The sequence below is a fragment of the Haliotis cracherodii genome, unplaced genomic scaffold (genome assembly GCF_022045235.1).
Source record: "Haliotis cracherodii isolate W230 unplaced genomic scaffold, xgHalCrac1.p SCAF_15, whole genome shotgun sequence".
Taxonomy (NCBI): Eukaryota; Metazoa; Mollusca; class Gastropoda; order Lepetellida; family Haliotidae; genus Haliotis; species Haliotis cracherodii.
Window position 1 is genome coordinate 5,849,532 of NW_027266270.1, and position 18,675 is coordinate 5,868,206.

Genomic DNA, 18,675 nt, shown 5'->3' on the forward strand with positions numbered 1-18,675 from the left:
TGTTAAAAAAAATATTGCCTGCCACATAAATGACACAGTTGCCAGATGTTTTGTTTGTTTGGGGTTTTTTAAAAAAGAAATCAGGCCCATAGATTTCAATATAATAATATATTTTTTGTAGCTGTGGATGAAAAAATATGAAATATCAAATGATGGTCGGTCGCTAATGAATAAGCAAAGAGCAACTATTTAGTATAGTTTTAATGGTGTGCTTAAAATAATATTTTCAAATAAATACAAAACACTTCTTTTACATCTTCCCCATTGCACATCAACGTTCCCATGCACGCACACGTTGGCACTCATCTTTGACTACAAACGTCGTTCGGACTGGTTTGCCCAGATTGGATTCTGTGCAGGCCGCCATGGAGCTGGATTATTGCTGTGTGCGACATTAAACAACAAAACAAACATCACACTTAACTTCCTTCAGCCTATATTGTGGCTATGATTTCAGTAATTACGAGCCAACATATGCTGATCTGACGCAAAATATTAGTTATATTTAAGTATAGATCTTTCTAAAAAGTACCGAAGGCACATTCAAGCTGCGCTGCACTAGCCTTGCCTATAAGGCTACAATTAGTTCAACAGCATCTTTGAAGTATTCGTTCGCCAAATCCATGGCTAGTTTCTTGTCGGCTTTTAAGGCACGTCGGTTTACACCACCCTTCAGCAACATCTCGACAACTTCAAAATGGTGGACGCCATCAACCCGGGTATACTGCGGGAACCCGGACGTGAGCGGCAACTTTACAGCGTCTATCAACTCCAGGACTTCCGCATTATAAAGCGCCGGAAGTCGGACGTTGTTTTTGAGGTAGACGATGCCTTTCGAGGCAGCAATGTGCAAAGGGGTGTTTCCGAACCTGTCAATAAGTCGTATGTCCTCAGATATTTTGAGAATGCCTTCGACGGCCTTTAGGTGTCCACTTCCGGCAGCAAGATGGATGCAAGGAATTCCACCCGGCCCAACAATTGAAGAATTCGCACCATAGTAGAGAAGAACCATCACAGTTTCGAAATGGCCCATATTTGCGGCTTCTTGAACGGCCGTATTTCCAGCAGCGTTGAGAGCATTTATATTACACTTCGTCGTTAATAACACTCTAACGACATTGTCAGAACCGTTCATGGCAGCTGCATGAAGTGCACTTTGACCTCCTCGATCCAACATGGCGGGGTCAGCGCCATGGTCCAACAGAACATTCACTGCGTTCACATTACCGGTCTGAGCAGCCAGGGTCAAGGGGATTTTGTCCGCTAGCGGTACATTCACATCACATCCCTCACTAAGGAGTATCTTCAACCGATCTATTTTATTATCCAAAACACAGATATGAATATCACAGGATTTATGGGGATGCTGACGCCTGTAATCACAATCCAACGCCAAATATTGTTTCACCTGCCAGCCAACGGGTAACGTCTCAATCTTTTCAAAAACATGCTGCCCAAGACACCTCCTAATTCGGCGCCTGCAGTGACCTTGTAAGGAGGAAGGCTGGTTTACGTTAAAGTCCTGAAGCTGATCAAAGTCTTCCTGAAAAACTGGTAGGTTCTCCAACATCGTCTCGATCACTTCGAATACATTCCTGCCGCTTAGATCCGTAGCTGGGATCAAGGCGTGCAACAACTTCGCTCTGTGTTTCTGCACAAGTTCATTTTCAGGTCGGGTTTTCAAGACCATGGTAAGCGGAAGTATGACTTTTCCACTTTGTTTGTCCTTGAACTTGGAGTTGGCGTCTGCGCCGTACAGAAGCAGGAACAAGGCCATCTCGTACTGAGGCCTGCAGGGTTGGATGGCAAGATGAAGTGGTGTCATCCCGTCCTTGTCCTTCACTTCAAGGTCACAGCCGTGTTCTGCCAACAAGCATGCGCCGTAGAGTTCGATGCGGTCGACGGCGACGTGCAATGCCGTCATCATGTGTTTGTTCACCATGTTGACGTCACAGCCGTGTGACAGCATCATCTTCAACAAACCAATCATCTCCGTCATCCTCCGTCTTCTCACTTCTAGTTGGTATTTAGACGGAATTGCCGCCATTAAGGGTGTGAACTGAGGACAGCTGTTGCCTTCATATGTTTGCAGATTTTTATCAGCTCCATTTTCAAGAAGGACTTTTGAAACTTTGACGCTCACGTTAGCGCAAGCGCGATATAGAGGCGTTTCTCCACTCGAGTCTTGTTGGTTGATATCGGCTCCCCTGTCGATCAGAAGTTGTGCCACCTGGTGGCGGTCATACCATGCCGTAGCACCAAGGGGAGTAACTCCACTAATATCAGCAAGGTTTATGTCCGCTCCTTTGTTAAGCAAGGCTACGGCGATTTCATATTTGCCATCTTTTGCAGCACAGAACAGTGGCGTTCGTTCAAATTTATTCCCAGCGTTGGGGTTGAAGGTGCGAGACCCCATGATACGAACGGCTATGTTGAACCGCTCAGATTCCAGCGCTTGGGTGAAGGCCGTTTCCCGGATGTAGGTGGCGTTGATGTCAGCGCCTTTTTCAACCAATCGGATGACAGTATCCAGCTCGCCATTTTGGATGGCTTCGTGAAGGCTTGATATGAGCGACATGTTTGTCCTCTTCCACTAATTTGGGTTGACTTGACCAGTCAAGCCTGAAATGTGAAACAGACTCCGTGAATATATGAATATTCATAATGATAATATATAAAATATACAGACCGCCGTCATATGGCTGGAACGTTGCTGAGTGCGGCGTTAAACAACAAACAAACAAAACATTAAATGTATTAAGAAAGCAGTCAATCGACCATTATCAATGAATCTACTTGTACATAGCATGATCATGTTGAATTATCTACTCCCAGTGATTAGTAGAACAAGCGTTATCAATTTGCTTTTCGGATTGAACTTGTACAAATACATTTAATATATATGTGAACATATATCAAATATCTACCACATACGTAACCGTATGTAATTTGAACAAAGCACACAGTGGGTCCTCCGGGGGAAACCTCTATATTTTCAGTACTCAATAATTGTACTGCCGACAGACAGGAGTCGGAGAAGTGACACAGCGTGAAAAGCTCGGTTTTCGTTTTCTAGGAACCTACCAATTTCGGAAGGTTTCGGGGGGAAAGTAAAATATTTGGTACTTCATTTTGTTCAAATAAGTGTGAAATACATAAAAAAAACAATATCAAGAAAACTGAAGACATTCTAAGTTTTCCTGAAAACGGAAAAACACCTTTCATCCTGTGAATATATGACATGTTTCCACAGTGGCCTTGCCGTAAAAGGCGACTATGCTTGTCGTAAGAGGCGACTAACGGGATTGGCTGGACTGGCTCGCTGACTTGGTTGATGCACGTCATCATATCCCAATTGCGTGGATCGATGCTCATGATGCCAATCACTAGATTGTCTGGTCTAGATACGATTATTTACAGACCGCCGTCATATAGCTGGAATGTTGCCGAGTGCGTCGTTAAACAACAAACAAACAAATCCAGCCTGGGTCGTTGCTGATGCCATCTACATGTATAAGTGACCCAGTCTCGAATGTTGGTCATGCTTCGTCTTATCGTTAGATGTTAGATATAAGACCGCGGTTCAAGTCCACGATCTCTGAGTGTGTTCTCACTTTGATTAACAGCAGGTTAACGTTCGGGGCGATCCGGCTTAATCCCCGATCTAAAAGGAGGCTCAGTTGTCTTGGGCACTCCAATTTGCTGTGCAGAGTTGCCTCCTATAGCCATGCCAGGATCCGATAATCCGACTCTCGGGTTGGCCCTTTTATGACCTTCGGATTCTTTACACGTAAACATGCTCATTGGTTTCATAGGGTAAAATAGTTCCCCAAAAAGCTCTATGTCGCGTAAACGTCAAATTAAAAAAATATATTTAAGAATTGACTTTCACTTTGTGTGAGTTCATTGGAGTTTGGACCTTCATAGAGTGAGGGCCTAATGAATTTCGGAGCTTGCGTGTTCATCACGGGTCGCAGTACGCTGGATGCCATGAATTGTTTATCTGGTTCGCGGATGCTAAAATTCAATTATGGAATTTATATTTCGTTTTTTTTTGCTTGGCAAGAATGACACATCAATAAACTCTTGCTAGTTCTAAGCTAATGAGCACGTATGTTCATGTGTATATGTGAATAGCCCAGTCTAGTGTACAAGCTGTGTCCACTGTTATGACTCATGGGTTCTTAAATTAGATGCCAAGACAAATTAACTAGCATGCAGGATTGACGCTCATGATATCAATCACTGTTTTTCTGGTTCAAAATGAATATCTACAGATCACCGTCAAGCAGCTGCCATATATATGAGAGCGGCGTTAACCCCCCCCAAAAAACAAAACAAAAAACAAACAAAAAAACACACACAAAAAAAACAAAAAAAAACAAAACAACAAAAACATAACGAACTCTACCCACATCCATGGCATTGCGGTGGCTTCGGCAGACCACTAACCTATACGATTTTTGTTCGAACCTACCCTGCACCCATTTGCACAAAGCGATCTTAGCGCTAAGATGATCGTAACTCCCATACTATAACATAGGCCTAGCGCTAAGATCGCTTTGTGCAAGTGGGCCCTGGACATGGTACATGTTGATCTCATGATTGGGGCGGTCGGGTAGCCTACTGGTTAAAGCGTTTGCTCTTCACGCCGAAGACCGAGGTTCGATTCCCCACATTGTACTACAATGTGTGAAGCTCATTTCTGGTCTCACTCATCACATCCTCTTTTCTATTTCTATTTAAGAAGGGGCAGTCGGGTAGCCTAGTGGTTAAAGCGTTAGCTCGTCACGCCGAAGACCCGGGTTCGATTCCCGACATGGGTACAATGTGTGAAGCCCAAACATTACTCACCCACTCTATCATGATTAGTTGGATGATGACAAGTTTGAACCGGCATTTCGGCATTAGGCCATACTCACACGAGACGTGAATTCATCCCAGTCTGGTCTGTAAGACTGTGTGACACAGTATCAGTGGATTAGCCGATACATTATCCTCTACAGCATCCCTTGTTGTAATCGTAGTGTGAACAACGCAAGTTAATATCAGTTTCCGGTATTTCAGTCATGTTTGTATTAGCGTGTCCCGCATAACCAACTCGCCTCCAGTTACTGCCGCCGTCAGTAAGAGGAGCTTGTAAACCGAGGCGCCAGATAATCTGGTTCCCTGTTGCTATTCCGTCCTGTGACTGGAATGTGTTAAGCTGGGGACTGTCTTTTCCGCAACTGTCAGTGAGTGCCAGTTTAGGTTGCCAAATTGAAGACTGCCAGAATACTTTTGATGTTTCACATGCTCCTCAGGGATACTGAGATACATCTTGTTTTATTTCCATCTGAATGAGTGGCGAATGTGGTGATGGCAAACCAAGAATCAGGTCGAATCCGGGATTTGAACCTACAAACCAGGATCCTGAAGCAATGGGGGTCCGGAAGGCACAGTAGGATTATTGACAACAATGGCCCCCTTCCTTCTGAGCCTTTCTGCGTCAGAAAAGACATTAGGTACGAAGATTTGACGCTGGCCCAGTTTGCGCCAAGCAACATTGAGGTAATCACCCAGATACTGACGGCTCTCCGTGAAAATAATACCGCATAGATCACATGCCAAGCTTAATATACCATGCCTGCTCGTTCCCAAATAGGGAGTAACACCCAGATACTGACGGCTCTCCGTAAAAACAATACCGCATAGATCACATGCCAAGCTTAATATACCATGCCTGCTGGTTCCCAAATAGGAAGTAATCACCAAGATACTGACGGCTCTCCGTAAAAACAATACCGCATAGATCACATGCCAAGCTTAATATACCATGCCTGCTCGTTCCCAAATAGGAGGTAATCACCAAGATACTGACGGCTCTCCGTGAAAAAAAAACAATACCGCATAGATCACATGCCAAGCTTAATGGACCATGCCTGCTCGTTCCGAAATAGGGGGTAACACCCAGATACTGACGGCTCTCCGTGAAAACAATACCGCATAGATCACATGCCAAGCTTAATATACCTGCTCATTCCCATTGAAATGTGCCCCAGATTACCACGACGCTGTGTTGGTGGAGATCGAGCGGGGTCGGCGCCGTTGGGGACACTCGACCTGGACACTTCCTCCACTTGTTGGCCCCCTTCAGGAGGGAATGAGGAAGCAACAGTGGGTTTGGTCCAAGTTTCAAAGCGGACAATGTGAAGACGGTCGAAAAGAGGACTTTGAGATGTGGGAAACGCCGAAGATGGGTCAAGCTACGTACTGTGTGACTGATAGACAGACGAGACAAGTCGAGACTGTCCCGGTCCCATGCACGTCAGAGATAGCACACCTCATCGAAACCAAGACCTGAGGGGTCCCCTAAATGGTGTGGTGAAATTGGGTTTAACGTCGCGTCCAAGATATTATTGCACTTATATAAGTGGGCGGGCGGACGCTCTACCACTAGACCACGGAGGCGGTCCCTCCACAAGGAAGTAAGTGACTACTTGCCTCGCCAGTTCCCAAATGCACCTTGCCTTGACCCGCGACAGTTGCCTGATTCGCCTTGTCAGGAGTCGGTCTCGCCTGTATCGCCACATTGCATGGAGAACGGTCTTACGCCACGTCCACCGTCTTGTAGTACCTTGCCTGCTGGCAGTGTCAGCATTACCCCATATAGGAAACAGAGCTTCATCCAACCGATTCTCAACAACCATAGGATAGTGCTGCAGTCCTGACCCAATAATTATGTTGATGTGCACAAACCAGTGTCTTCTACATGGAACATCACTTTTCTGAGTGAACATTAACAAACATATTGGGACAGATACATTGTCGAATTACTGTACGTAGGCCCCAAGCTCCAGCGCTCGAACACACCAAGGGGCCCTCACCTACCCAGGATCAATAAACCGTTACCTTGAAAAAGAGGTAGCACTTGGTTGTTTTGTTTGTTTGTTTGTTGTTTAACGCCGCACTCAGCAATATTTCAGCTATATGACGACGGTCTGTAAATAATCGAGTCTGGACCAGACAATCCAGTGATTAATATCATGAGCAATTGGGATCGATGACATGCATCAAGCAAGTCAGCGAGCCTGACCACCCGATCCCGTTAGTCGCCTCTTACGACAAGCATAGTCGCCTTTTACGGCAAGCATGGGCTGCTGAAGAACGATTCTACCCCGGATCTTTATGGGTCTGGTAGCACTTGGTGCCACTTTCAAACCCAACCCTCTAATGAATGAACTTGTTCTCTCCCCCCTTAATACAGTGGACAAGGATTATAGAAACAAACGGAGGGTGGTCTTAGTTGGCCCCCAGGGTCCTCAGTGAACGATGGAATCGACAAGTACCTAGACAAAGATATTACCTTGGCCTACCCTACAGTTGACTCACTTTTTGACATTTACTATCAAACATAATAATATTCCCCTTCTGTTCTTGCCTTATATAACCAGCTTTGCCTTCCTTTTTAACCTAGGTATTTCAAACTTCCATGGACCGCCTCCATGGTCTAGTGGTAGAGTGTCCGCCTGGGGAGCGGAAGGTCCGGGGTTCGATCCCCGGCCGCGTCATACCAAAAGACGTTTAAAGATGGTACTTGTTGTTACCCTGTCTGGCGCTCGGCATTAAAGGGCTAAAACAAGGACTGGTCGGCTCGGAGTCAGTATACTGTGTCTGAGAGGGGTATCCATGTTAAACTGCGGCATGATATCTCAGTGTGCTAGCACTATAAATCGGCATCAGTCCGGACTAGTACAAGGAGCCACACACACACACACACACACATGCACATGCACGTCGCTATATAAGCACAATAATCTTGGACGCGACGTTAAACCCAATTTCACCTCACCTCACCTCAAAATTCCATGTATATTCTACTTTATGTACTGTTGTAACCTTGCCTGGTAACACCACTTTAATTCTGCCAAATAAATTTTCATTATTTTACCCATCCTGTGTTGTGTGTTTTAATTGGTGAGGAAAGCACGAAGTGTCACAAGTGACAGCTGTTTACCGTTTGGTCGTTTTAAAAATGAAATTTTCCCAATTTTAAAGGCCGAGGGAGTCGAAGACCAAGTAGCAAAACTTTAACACCATCCAATTTAACGTCAGCATCGTTTCAGCCATAGAGCGACAGCCTGCCATCACGAACACATGTTATCTCAAATATACAACGCCGTACCGAGTCGTGGTGTCATGACGTCCATCTGTTCACGAACACGATCCGACAGATACAATTTATATGCGACCGATGTTGTATTGATGTCTTATATTAATGAATCATAACGTCTGCCGCTGGACCACCTGTTAATGAGGAATGTATATATCATATACTTATCATATACATCACAGAATAGAGCGAGGGGCGGTGGGGTAACCTAGTGGTTAAAGCGTTAGCTCGTCACGCTGAAGACCCGGGTTCGATTCCCCACATGGGTACAGTGTGTGAAGCCCATTTTCCGGAGTCCCCAGTCGGGATATTGATGCGAATGCATGTTTTAAAGTGTGAATGTATTGTTCGATTATGGCTTACATACAAACCCTCTTATGTTCCCATACACCACACACCCTTTATCAAAGGCATACCTTGAATACACGCTGGGTCAATCGACGCATCAAGAAATTATAGAAGATTACTTCTGTTTCCTTAAGGGGCGGGGGACATACTTGAGTGAGTGAGTGAGTTGTTTTACGTCGCATTCGGCAATATTACAGCTATAACATTACGCCACGTATATAAATGGGGGACCAATTGTTGACTTGAGCAACGCCGTCGAGGTAGGATAACGCGGAACCAGTCAGGTCACCGTGCTGGTGAGCTACTCTAGCCCAGACCCCACGGGGAAGGTAGATATATCACAAGTCACCCGATTCTTTCAACAAAAAGGCATACGAGTAGAGAAAATGTTAGATTTTGATTATGACAGGCTAATGCAAGCAGTGAGTGAGCATTATTTTACGCTGCTTGTAGCAATATTCTAGCAACATCACGGCGGAAGACACCAGAAATGGGCTTCACACATTGTACCCATGTCGGAAATCGAACCCGGTCCTACGGCATGATGGAGAACGCCTTTACCACTTACTTATCCCACCGTCCAGGTAACGCAAGCAAGTTATACAGAGGCACTAGTGAGTTATACAGAAACACTTATGAATTACTAGTATACAGATGTCAGGGAGTTATACAGAGACACTAGTGAGTTATAACCCACGCGACTTAAATACGTGTTATTAACCAAAGATGTATTCCCTTCCCGAGTCAAGCAACCAACTTTCAATCATAAACAGGGTGTTATGTTTCCATGCAGAATCAACAGCTGGCAGCATAAACATTTAGCGACTGGTATAAATTATATACTTTTCCATCGAAACGTGACACGGCTGACAACCATGCACTGCGTGATATGACTTGTGGAGGCCGGACCGCATACACCACAACTATGGATTGCTGTAAGGGACTAGCTGTCGAGTTGCATTTTTGATTGACTGGTCTCCTGTCTACATGCACGCGCAAGCCAACAATGGAACCAGTTTTACATGCGCAAAGATTTCTGCGCAAACCTACAATGGAACTAGACAGGACTTGTCAAGATACATGAAGTAAAATAATTATCATTATATAATGTTATAATATTAAACATACTTAACCAGTAGAAATGATGATATATGGAACTCCTAACATCGTTAAGCCTGTTTTTGGCCTGTTAGTTTCATAAGGTTGTGACATGTTTTGGTGTATACACATACAAATGTCATATGGCATGCGTCGACTGACCCTTTAAAGCCAAATACCGTTCTCACGTGAATGTTCGTGCATTAGTGATATGTTCAATGCATCATGCACGTGTTTTTGCCCGTGATCTGTGTTTACGTATAGTCATGTTAGATTTAGTATAAATGTATTTTAACGATGTCTGTCTCACCACTAAACACAGAACCTGACGTCATTTTTTACATACAGACACGAAAAACCGTTATCTGTGTACGTTCTTGTTTGTTTTGTTTGTTTGTTTGTTTGTTTGTTGTTTGACGCCGCACTCAGCAATATTCCAGCTTTATGACGGCGGTCTGTAAATAATCGAGTCTGGACCAGACAATCTAGAGATTGATATCATGAGCATCGATCCACGCAATTGGTATACGATGACATGCATCAACCAAGTCAGCGAGCCTGACCACTCGATCCCGTTAGTTGCCTCTTTCGACAAGTAGTTTTACATTAAATTGTTACCAAAGATTATTTACAGACCGCCGTCATATAGCTGGAATGTTGCTGAGTGCGGCGTTGAACAACAAACAAACAAACATCTAGGTTATCGGATGTTTATGTACATTTACTATCGATGAGAATCACAATGACTATTCCCTGGCTGGGATGTCGTGATGAAACTAGTAACTATGCAGTGTTGTATGCAGACCATGTCCCTTGATACATGCTACGCCCGAGGGCAAACCGACTATAGATGGTTCTGGCCATGTGTATGATAGTGTATAGCATATCGTGAAAGTTTGGTGTTAATAAAGGCAATTAGCTGATCGATGGAGCGTACAACGTGACACGTGTGTCTTTTCTAAACGCAAGGTTAACAAAAGGTCATGTATGTTATTGTGTAGTCATCATACTGGTATGGCCTCGTGCAGCGCACCTGACCCTGAATGGAAGTATTAACCACCTACCGCGTCAGCTGTCACAGACCGCTGTATATTGGGATGCGGGTGTTTGTATATTTGTGGGTTGTTTAACGCCGCACTCAGCAATATTCCAGCTATATGACGGCGGTCTGTAAATAATCGAGTCTGGGCCAGACAATCTAGAGATTGATATCACGAGCATCGATCCACGCAATTGGGATACGATGACATGCATCAACCAAGTCAGCGAGCCTGACCACCCGATCCGGTTAGTTGCCTCTTACGACATGTGTTGCATGGGCAGCTGATGTTACATATAGACAGCTGATGTTATATATGGACAGCTGATGTTACATATGTACAGCTGATGTTACATATAGGCAGCCGATGTTACATATGGACAGCTGATGTTATATATGGAGATCTTATGTTACATATGGACAGCTGATGTTAATTATAGAGATCTTAGGTTGCATATGGGCAGCTGATGTTAGATATGGACAGCTGATGTTACATATGGAGATCTTATGTTACATATGAACAGCTGATGTTAGATATGGACAGCTGATGTTAGATATGGACAGCTGATGTTACATATGGAGATCTTATGTTACATATGGTCATCTGATGTTACATATGGGCAGGTGATGTTACATATGAACAGCTGATATTACATATGGACAGCTGATGTTACATATGGAGATCTTATGTTACACATGAACAGCTGATGTTACATATAGAGATCTTATGTTGCATATGGGCAGCTGATGTTAGATATGGACAGCTGATGTTACATATGGAGATCTTATGTTACATATGAACAGATGATGTTAGATATGGACAGCTGATGTTAGATATGGACAGCTGATGTTACATATGGAGATCTTATGTTACATATGGTCATCTGATGTTACATATGGGCAGGTGATGTTACATATGAACAGCTGATATTACATATGGACAGCTGATGTTACATATGGAGATCTTATGTTACACATGAACAGCTGATGTTAGATATGGACAGCTGATGTTGCATATGGAGATCTTATGTTACATATGGTCATCTGATGTTACACATGGGCAGCCGATGTTACATATGGGCAACTGATGTTACATATGGGCAGCTGATGTTATATATGGGCAACTGATGTTACATATGGAGATCTTATGTTACATGGGAACAGCTGATATGGTATTAAGGTTAAATTGCAAAATCTAATCTGGATGTTTGGAAAATAATTGAAGACTAATACAACGTGTTCACCACAGTTTTTGAGTTCAAGGTTGGAGAAGAATTACAAACGAAATTAAAAGAACAAATACATGTTATCACAAGATCACTACTTTGAAGAGTTTCGAGAAATTAGATCACCAACTCATCCATCTATCAGATTCTTTGCTTTGATCTTGTCATACCTCTACAGGGAGGGGGTTTAACACCCTTTCAACAAAATTTCAGTTACAGCACGGTGTGTCAGCTTGATGTGGAAGGAAAGCCCAAACTGATGCGGGCGATGTACGTAACCTTATTGGTGAAAACCCCCTATCACTGGTATTTTGGTAATAAAACCCCTTAGCACTGGTATTCTGGTAATAAAACCCACTAGCACTGGTATTTTGGTAATAAAACCCACTAGCACTGGTAGTTTTGTAATGAAACCCGCTACCACTGGAATTTTGGTAATACATCCCACTAAAACTGGTATTTTGATAATAAAACCCACTAGCACTGGTATTTTGGTAATAAAGCCCACTAGCACTGGTATTTTGGTAATAAATCCCACTAGCACTGGTAGTTTTGTAATGAAACCCTCTACCACTGGAATTTTGTTAAAACATCCCACTAAAACTGGTATTTTGGTAATACATCCCACTAAAACTGGTATTTTGGTAATAAAGCCCACTAGCACTAGCTGATATTTTGATAATAAAGCCCACTAGCACTGGTAGTTTTATAATGAAACCCTCTACCACTGGAATTTTGTTAATACATCCCACTAAAACTGGTATTTTGATAATATAGCCCACTAGCACTAGCTGATATTTTGATAATAAAGCCCACTAGCACTGTTATTTTGGTAATAAAACCCACTAACACTTGTATTTTGATAATAAAGCCCACTAGCACTGGTATTTTGGTAATAAAACTGGAAGCATAATCAGATCGAACACAGAATTCTAATTCGATCATAGGTTTCTGTGACGCCAAAGGGGCGCAACTCTGCACAGCAATTTCGGCACCGTAGACAATTGGGCCACCAGTGATCCCTTTAGAAGATGTAACGATATAACCCTGGTCCCCTGTAAATGTACATGGTATACCGAAACTCGTAGCACAATACACTGTTTGGCGAGGTATGCGATGTTATCAATAAATACAACCCTGCGAATTTCGGGGGGGGGGGGGGGGTTAGAATCCAAGAAGCTGACCTCACGGAACTAATGAGCCGTGTAGCAAAGTAAATATATAACTATTGTGAGGAATAACCTGCCTAGGTGATGTGGACGAATGTATTTATGCATTGCCCTAAGGTCACAGCCGATACAGGCCACGTCCAGGGGGTCACTGTGGCTAATTGGGTGAATATCCTTCCAAAACACCTCAAGTTATTGGGGTAATACGCTGTTTGTGAGCGTATTCTGTCAGTAGTGACCTTGAAGTCAGCCGATCATATACAAGCAAAATCATTTAAACAGATATAGGACATCTTGGTATGGAAACGGGTATTTATCGGATTCCATACACTATATTTCCAATTTGCCCGCCTTTGATTTTGTTTCGAAATGAAAAGCATGCTCCATTGAAAAGAAGGATCTTATGAACATTCTCTAAGCATCAAAACGCAACATGTCTTTGATATTCCACATATTTCACACACCCTATTTCTGATAGCTATCATGTGGCCATTTTGATATTTTTTAAATTGAATGTTGGAAGGATATTATGAACATTCTCAGGATTCAATGAAAAGCAATATATCCAATGGTTTGGGAGGGCAAGAGGTTGGAGAGGAAACTTCATCTCCGCCTCCCCAGAAATATTGTAATTTGTTTGTTTTGTTTTCTGTTTATTTGTTTGGGTAATGTTTGGCTTGTTTCAGTTTTTAATGACAAAACAACATCGGAAAACACCTAGAAACAACATCGGGAACAACTTGAAACAACATCGGAAGCACCCAGAAACAACATCGTAAGCAACCAGAAACAACATCGGGAACATCCAGAAACAACATCGGGAACACCTAGAAACAACATCGGGAGCACCCAGAAACCACACCGGGAACACCTAGAAACAACATCGGGAACACCCAGAAACAACATCGGGAACACCTAGAAACAACATCGGGAACACCAAGAAACAACATCGGAGGCACCTAGAAACAACATCGGAAACACCTAGAAACACCATCAGAAGCACCTAGAAACAACATCGGAAACACCCAGAAACAACATCGGGAACACCTAGAAACAACATCAGGGCAAATTCGGGTTTCGAACCCACGACCATAGGTTTCTGCGCACCTAAGGGACACAACTCTGTACAATGAATTGCGGTGCCTTAGATCACTGGGCCATCCAACCAGTGCCATGGCTTCCAGTTGCAACTCATCACAATGTCAGTTTGTGAATGCGTGTAAGTGAATTGTCGAACTATCATGCAAAACATGTGTGAAGAAATCACCAAGCCGATAATTTGTATTCAGTTTATATTAAAGACATGCACAGTCACCTGCCAATTAATGCACGTATAAAAAGAAGCTATTATAATGAAATCTACTAGTATTTGATCAAGTGTCCGTTGAACTTGCATGTCAAACTCACGAATACCAAAACACGTCGACAGGCAGTCAACAAAGTGTCTATGTGAGGCGAATATATGTATATGGACGCCTTGGTTTCTCCGAGAGAAAGAAGACCTTAGATACAATCTCAAACCCGGCAACAAAAGTGCTTTTGTGTTTACAAATGTCTCCGACGCAGAAAGCGTGGCGTTTTACAGCCTTACTTTGTTTGTGGTGGAGCAGGAAGGGGCGTCACCCCACAGATGAAATCCCTACCTTGTTGGTCTATCAGGGAGCGGTGTCACCCCACAGATGACATCCTTACCTTGTTGGTCTATCTGGGACCTGTGTCACCCCACAGATGAAATCCTTATCTTGTTGATCTATCAGGGAGCGGTGTCACCCCACAGATGAAATCCCTACCTTGTTGGTCTATCAGGGAGCGGCGTCACCCCACAGATGAAATCCCTACCTTGTTGGTCTATCAGGGAGCGGTGTCACCCCACAGATGAAATCCCTACCTTGATGGTCTATCTGGGAGCGGTGTCACCTCACAGATGACATCCTTACCTTGTTGGTCTATCTGGGACCTGTGTCACCCCACAGATGACATCCTTATCTTGTTGATCTATCAGGGAGCGGTGTCACCCCTCTCATGACATCCTTACCTTGTTGGTCTATCAGTGAGTGGTGTCACCCGACACATGACATCCTTACCTTGTTGGTCTATCAGGGAGTTGTGTCACCCCACAGATGTCATCCTTACCTTTTTGGTGGTGGTCAGGGAGAGGGATCACACCACAGATGACATCCTTACCTTTTTGTTCTATCAGGGGGCGGTGTCACCCCACAGATGACATCCTTACCTTGTTGGTCTCTCAGTGAGCGGTGTCATCCCACAGATGACTTCCTTACCTCGTTGGTCTATCAGGGGGCGATGTCACCCCACAGATGACACCCCTACCTTGTTGGTCTATCAGGAAGTGGTGTTACCCCACAGTTGACACCCTTAACTTATCAGCCTACTCACGGGGCTAGCTTCCTTGGGCATGTGTTCGCACTCGGATCAGGATCAGGATCAAGTCCGTGGTTCGAATCCCAGCACGGTACTCGGACAATTTAGGCCCAACCAATGCTAGGCTGATCCCTTTCAAGGACAATGTATGATAAAGGAACGCTTTGACCCAAGGGGTAAATGCATGATGAAGACTTGAACTAATCGTTTTGAAAGTTATCCGCTGTGTTTTCATATGCATGAGCGTTGGACATGGTTCGTTTCATCAACTGAACGTGGGGACGTGTAACAACTATAAATGAGCATGACAGCCTAGATCGTCTCTAAAAGAGGTTTTCAGGAAGCGTTTTTCTGATATTTGAAGATGAGCATGTCTTTGCCTGACGCTGATTTATATAGGAGATGTAGATAAGAACAGTACAAACACTGGGGGGAAAGTTACCTCGGGTCACTGACGTGCTCATGCTAACCTATTCTCTTTCCACGGAATATCGTCCTATTTCAATCACTTTGGTCTTACGTAGCTAATCATGTCAAAACCAAGCCATACATGTATAAGAAAGGACGAAAGATTGTAAGCCATTTGAACATGTTTGAGAATTTCCATACCGATTTCAAATGTGACACATCCGGTATCACAAAACAGCCCTTACCTCGCGCTGTGAGTTATATAAAACCGTGTCTCAACTATGCTGCAAGGGCGATACCCTGAATGGGGTGCATGTATGTCATTTGCATTCATCTAAATTAAACAAATTTTACAAAAGTCACTTAAATTTGAACTCACGAGCAGATTACACCACATCTGAATTTTTGGTGTAAACTTTGATTCGCGCCTCACAGTCCTTTTGAGGTTGTATTCTTTTCACGTTTGCCTTTTCTACGTGCTATGGGTATGCTACGCTATTTTTGTCATATGAAACATATATATTATTGAATTGTTTCTCTCGCATCACCAAGCCAAGCCTTTCCACGCATCCGACCGTAACAATCGTTCATAGCGTTTTCTCCCCGCGATCGTGACCTGCATTTATTGAATGTAATCCACTGCTGCATTGAAAGGAATGTTTATGTAACAAAGGAATATTTAGAATATACCAGTCTGCAAAGCAGGGCACACTAAGGATGCTCACCGAAAAACAAAGACCATCACACATGCAGTAATAAAGCTCTTCTGATATTTCGTGCACGCGCACGATGCCAGTGCACCAAATCAGTAAACGTACCTGTAGATGACTTGTCCGAGTGTTCACCAACGCGCCGAACCACCACTGGTTGTGCCGATTGCCCAGCTGCTGAATGAATATACAGGTATATACGGTGGAGAGACACATCCATATACAACGCTCTGTTCCGCATGCGCGAGTCGTCCCCAGCTGGTTGCTGATGACATTCTGTCGGCCTCTCTCTCTCACCTGGCGATGAAGGTTCGGTCACGCTTTAGCGCTTGTCGATAATCAATTAGACAAGGGACAATTGGTTAAAGGATGTCCCATTGCCGAGAGAATAGATGAACTCATTATAACGCATGTATATGTAAACTCAAGTTAGGCTTTGATTCATGAAACCAGTTGGACAAACGTGGTATACAACTTGAAATGTGGCAGAGAAATGTTTTGTTCTTATATTCTTTGAAAAATCAAAACAGATGCAGATGTAAGAACCGCCGTCATATAGCTGGAATATTGCTGTAAAACAACAAACAAACAAACAGATGTAAGATGTTTTTATTATTTGTCATAGTCTGTATAGTCTCATATTCTTTGGACAATAGGAGAAGATTCACGGGTGTAAGAATGTTGTTTTTACTAGTTGTCATGGTCATCGTCTGTATGCATTCCCTCAATGTACTCCCGCGGAAATATGTGCAAATACAGGTTTTATATCCTCCAGTGACGCCATCCTATTTTTCGTAGAATATTCTCTTAGCAGGATTTTCTACAGAGTATTCATGATCATCTATGCCAGGGGTAGTGTATAGAAGGTCTTGGTCTTCCAGAGGGTAGTGAGTGAGTTGGGTTTAACGCCGCTTTTAACATTATTCCAGTTATATCGCGGAGTGCCAGCTTAATGTGGGAAGGAAAGTCCGAAGTGATGCAGGTCTTAGACGTTTACCACTTCGGTGAAACCCTGGAGCACGGGTATGGTGCTGACAAACCTAGAAACATAATTGGGGCGAACCGGGATTCGAACCCACAATCATAGGTTTCTGGCGTGCCCAAGGGACGCAACTCTGCACAGCGAATTGCGGCGCCTTAGACAACTGGGCCACCCGTGCCCCCTTCCTGAGGGCAGTGTCTATAAAGTGGCTCTGACGTTTTGAATGTCCCTGGTCAGAGATTTACTTTGCTACACAACACACATTTCGTTGCTAACTGAAGGAAACGTGGGAAACCAAATGTAACTTACATCCCACTTCGTACTTGTACCAGGAGGCACGGGTCGTCTAAGGCGCCGCGATTTGCTGTTCAGAGTATGCAGAAACGTATGAATGTTGGTTCGAATCCCGGTTCGCCCCGATTATGTTTGAAGGTTTGTCAGCACCATACCCGTCCTCGTGGGTTTCTCCGAGGTGGTAACCGTCTGAGACCTGCATCACGTGGGGCTCACCCACGTACTTGTAATCTGATGATCGCCAGCAAGATGGACGTTAAGTCTGTTTCCTAAGCTTCAATAAAGTGAGTTGGAAACGTGAAATTGTTGAAAAGGGTTGTTTGAGAGTTTTGTTTTAATAAGTCAGGTAAAACACCGCCCCTTGAGTTCGGCGCTCGAGTCTTTCCTCCCCATCGTGTTTACATTCAGGACCAGACCTCACAGTCGTGTTTTGTGCTTTACCTCACACTCGGCCTCGTGTCCTGTGTGAGTATTTCAGCTATGGCTGCACGCCTCACTGCACCTTCAAGCACTTTGTGATCTGATCACATGCAGCCTACCTGAAGGGATGACCTGGTATACGTACCTGGAGGGATGACCTGGTATACGTACCTGGAGGGATGACCTGGTATACGTACCTGGAGGGATGACCTGGTATACGTACCTGGAGGGATGACCTGGTATACGTACCTGGAGGGATGACCTGGTATACGTACCTGGAGGGATGACCTGGTATACGTACCTGGAGGGATGACCTGGTATACGTACCTGGAGGGGTGACCTGGTATACGTACCTGAAGGGATGACCTGGTATAGGTACCTGGAGGGAAGACCTGGTATACGTACCTGGAGGAGTGACCTTGTATACGTACCTGGAGGGATGACCTG

At 44.0% G+C, this 18,675-nt stretch overlaps 1 protein-coding gene across 1 annotated transcript; it reads right to left on the reverse strand.

The window, feature by feature from the left end:
• Nucleotides 1-568: 568 nt before the first annotated feature.
• LOC139461744 (ankyrin-3-like) lies at nucleotides 569-16,720 on the reverse strand. Its single transcript, XM_071243200.1, has 2 exons — nucleotides 16,641-16,720; nucleotides 569-2,622 (listed from the first exon to the last, which is right to left on the reverse strand). Exon 2 carries the CDS (start codon nucleotides 2,576-2,578, stop codon nucleotides 569-571), a length of 2,010 nt encoding a protein of 669 aa, XP_071099301.1. The 5' UTR covers nucleotides 2,579-2,622; nucleotides 16,641-16,720.
• Nucleotides 16,721-18,675: the final 1,955 nt, after the last annotated feature.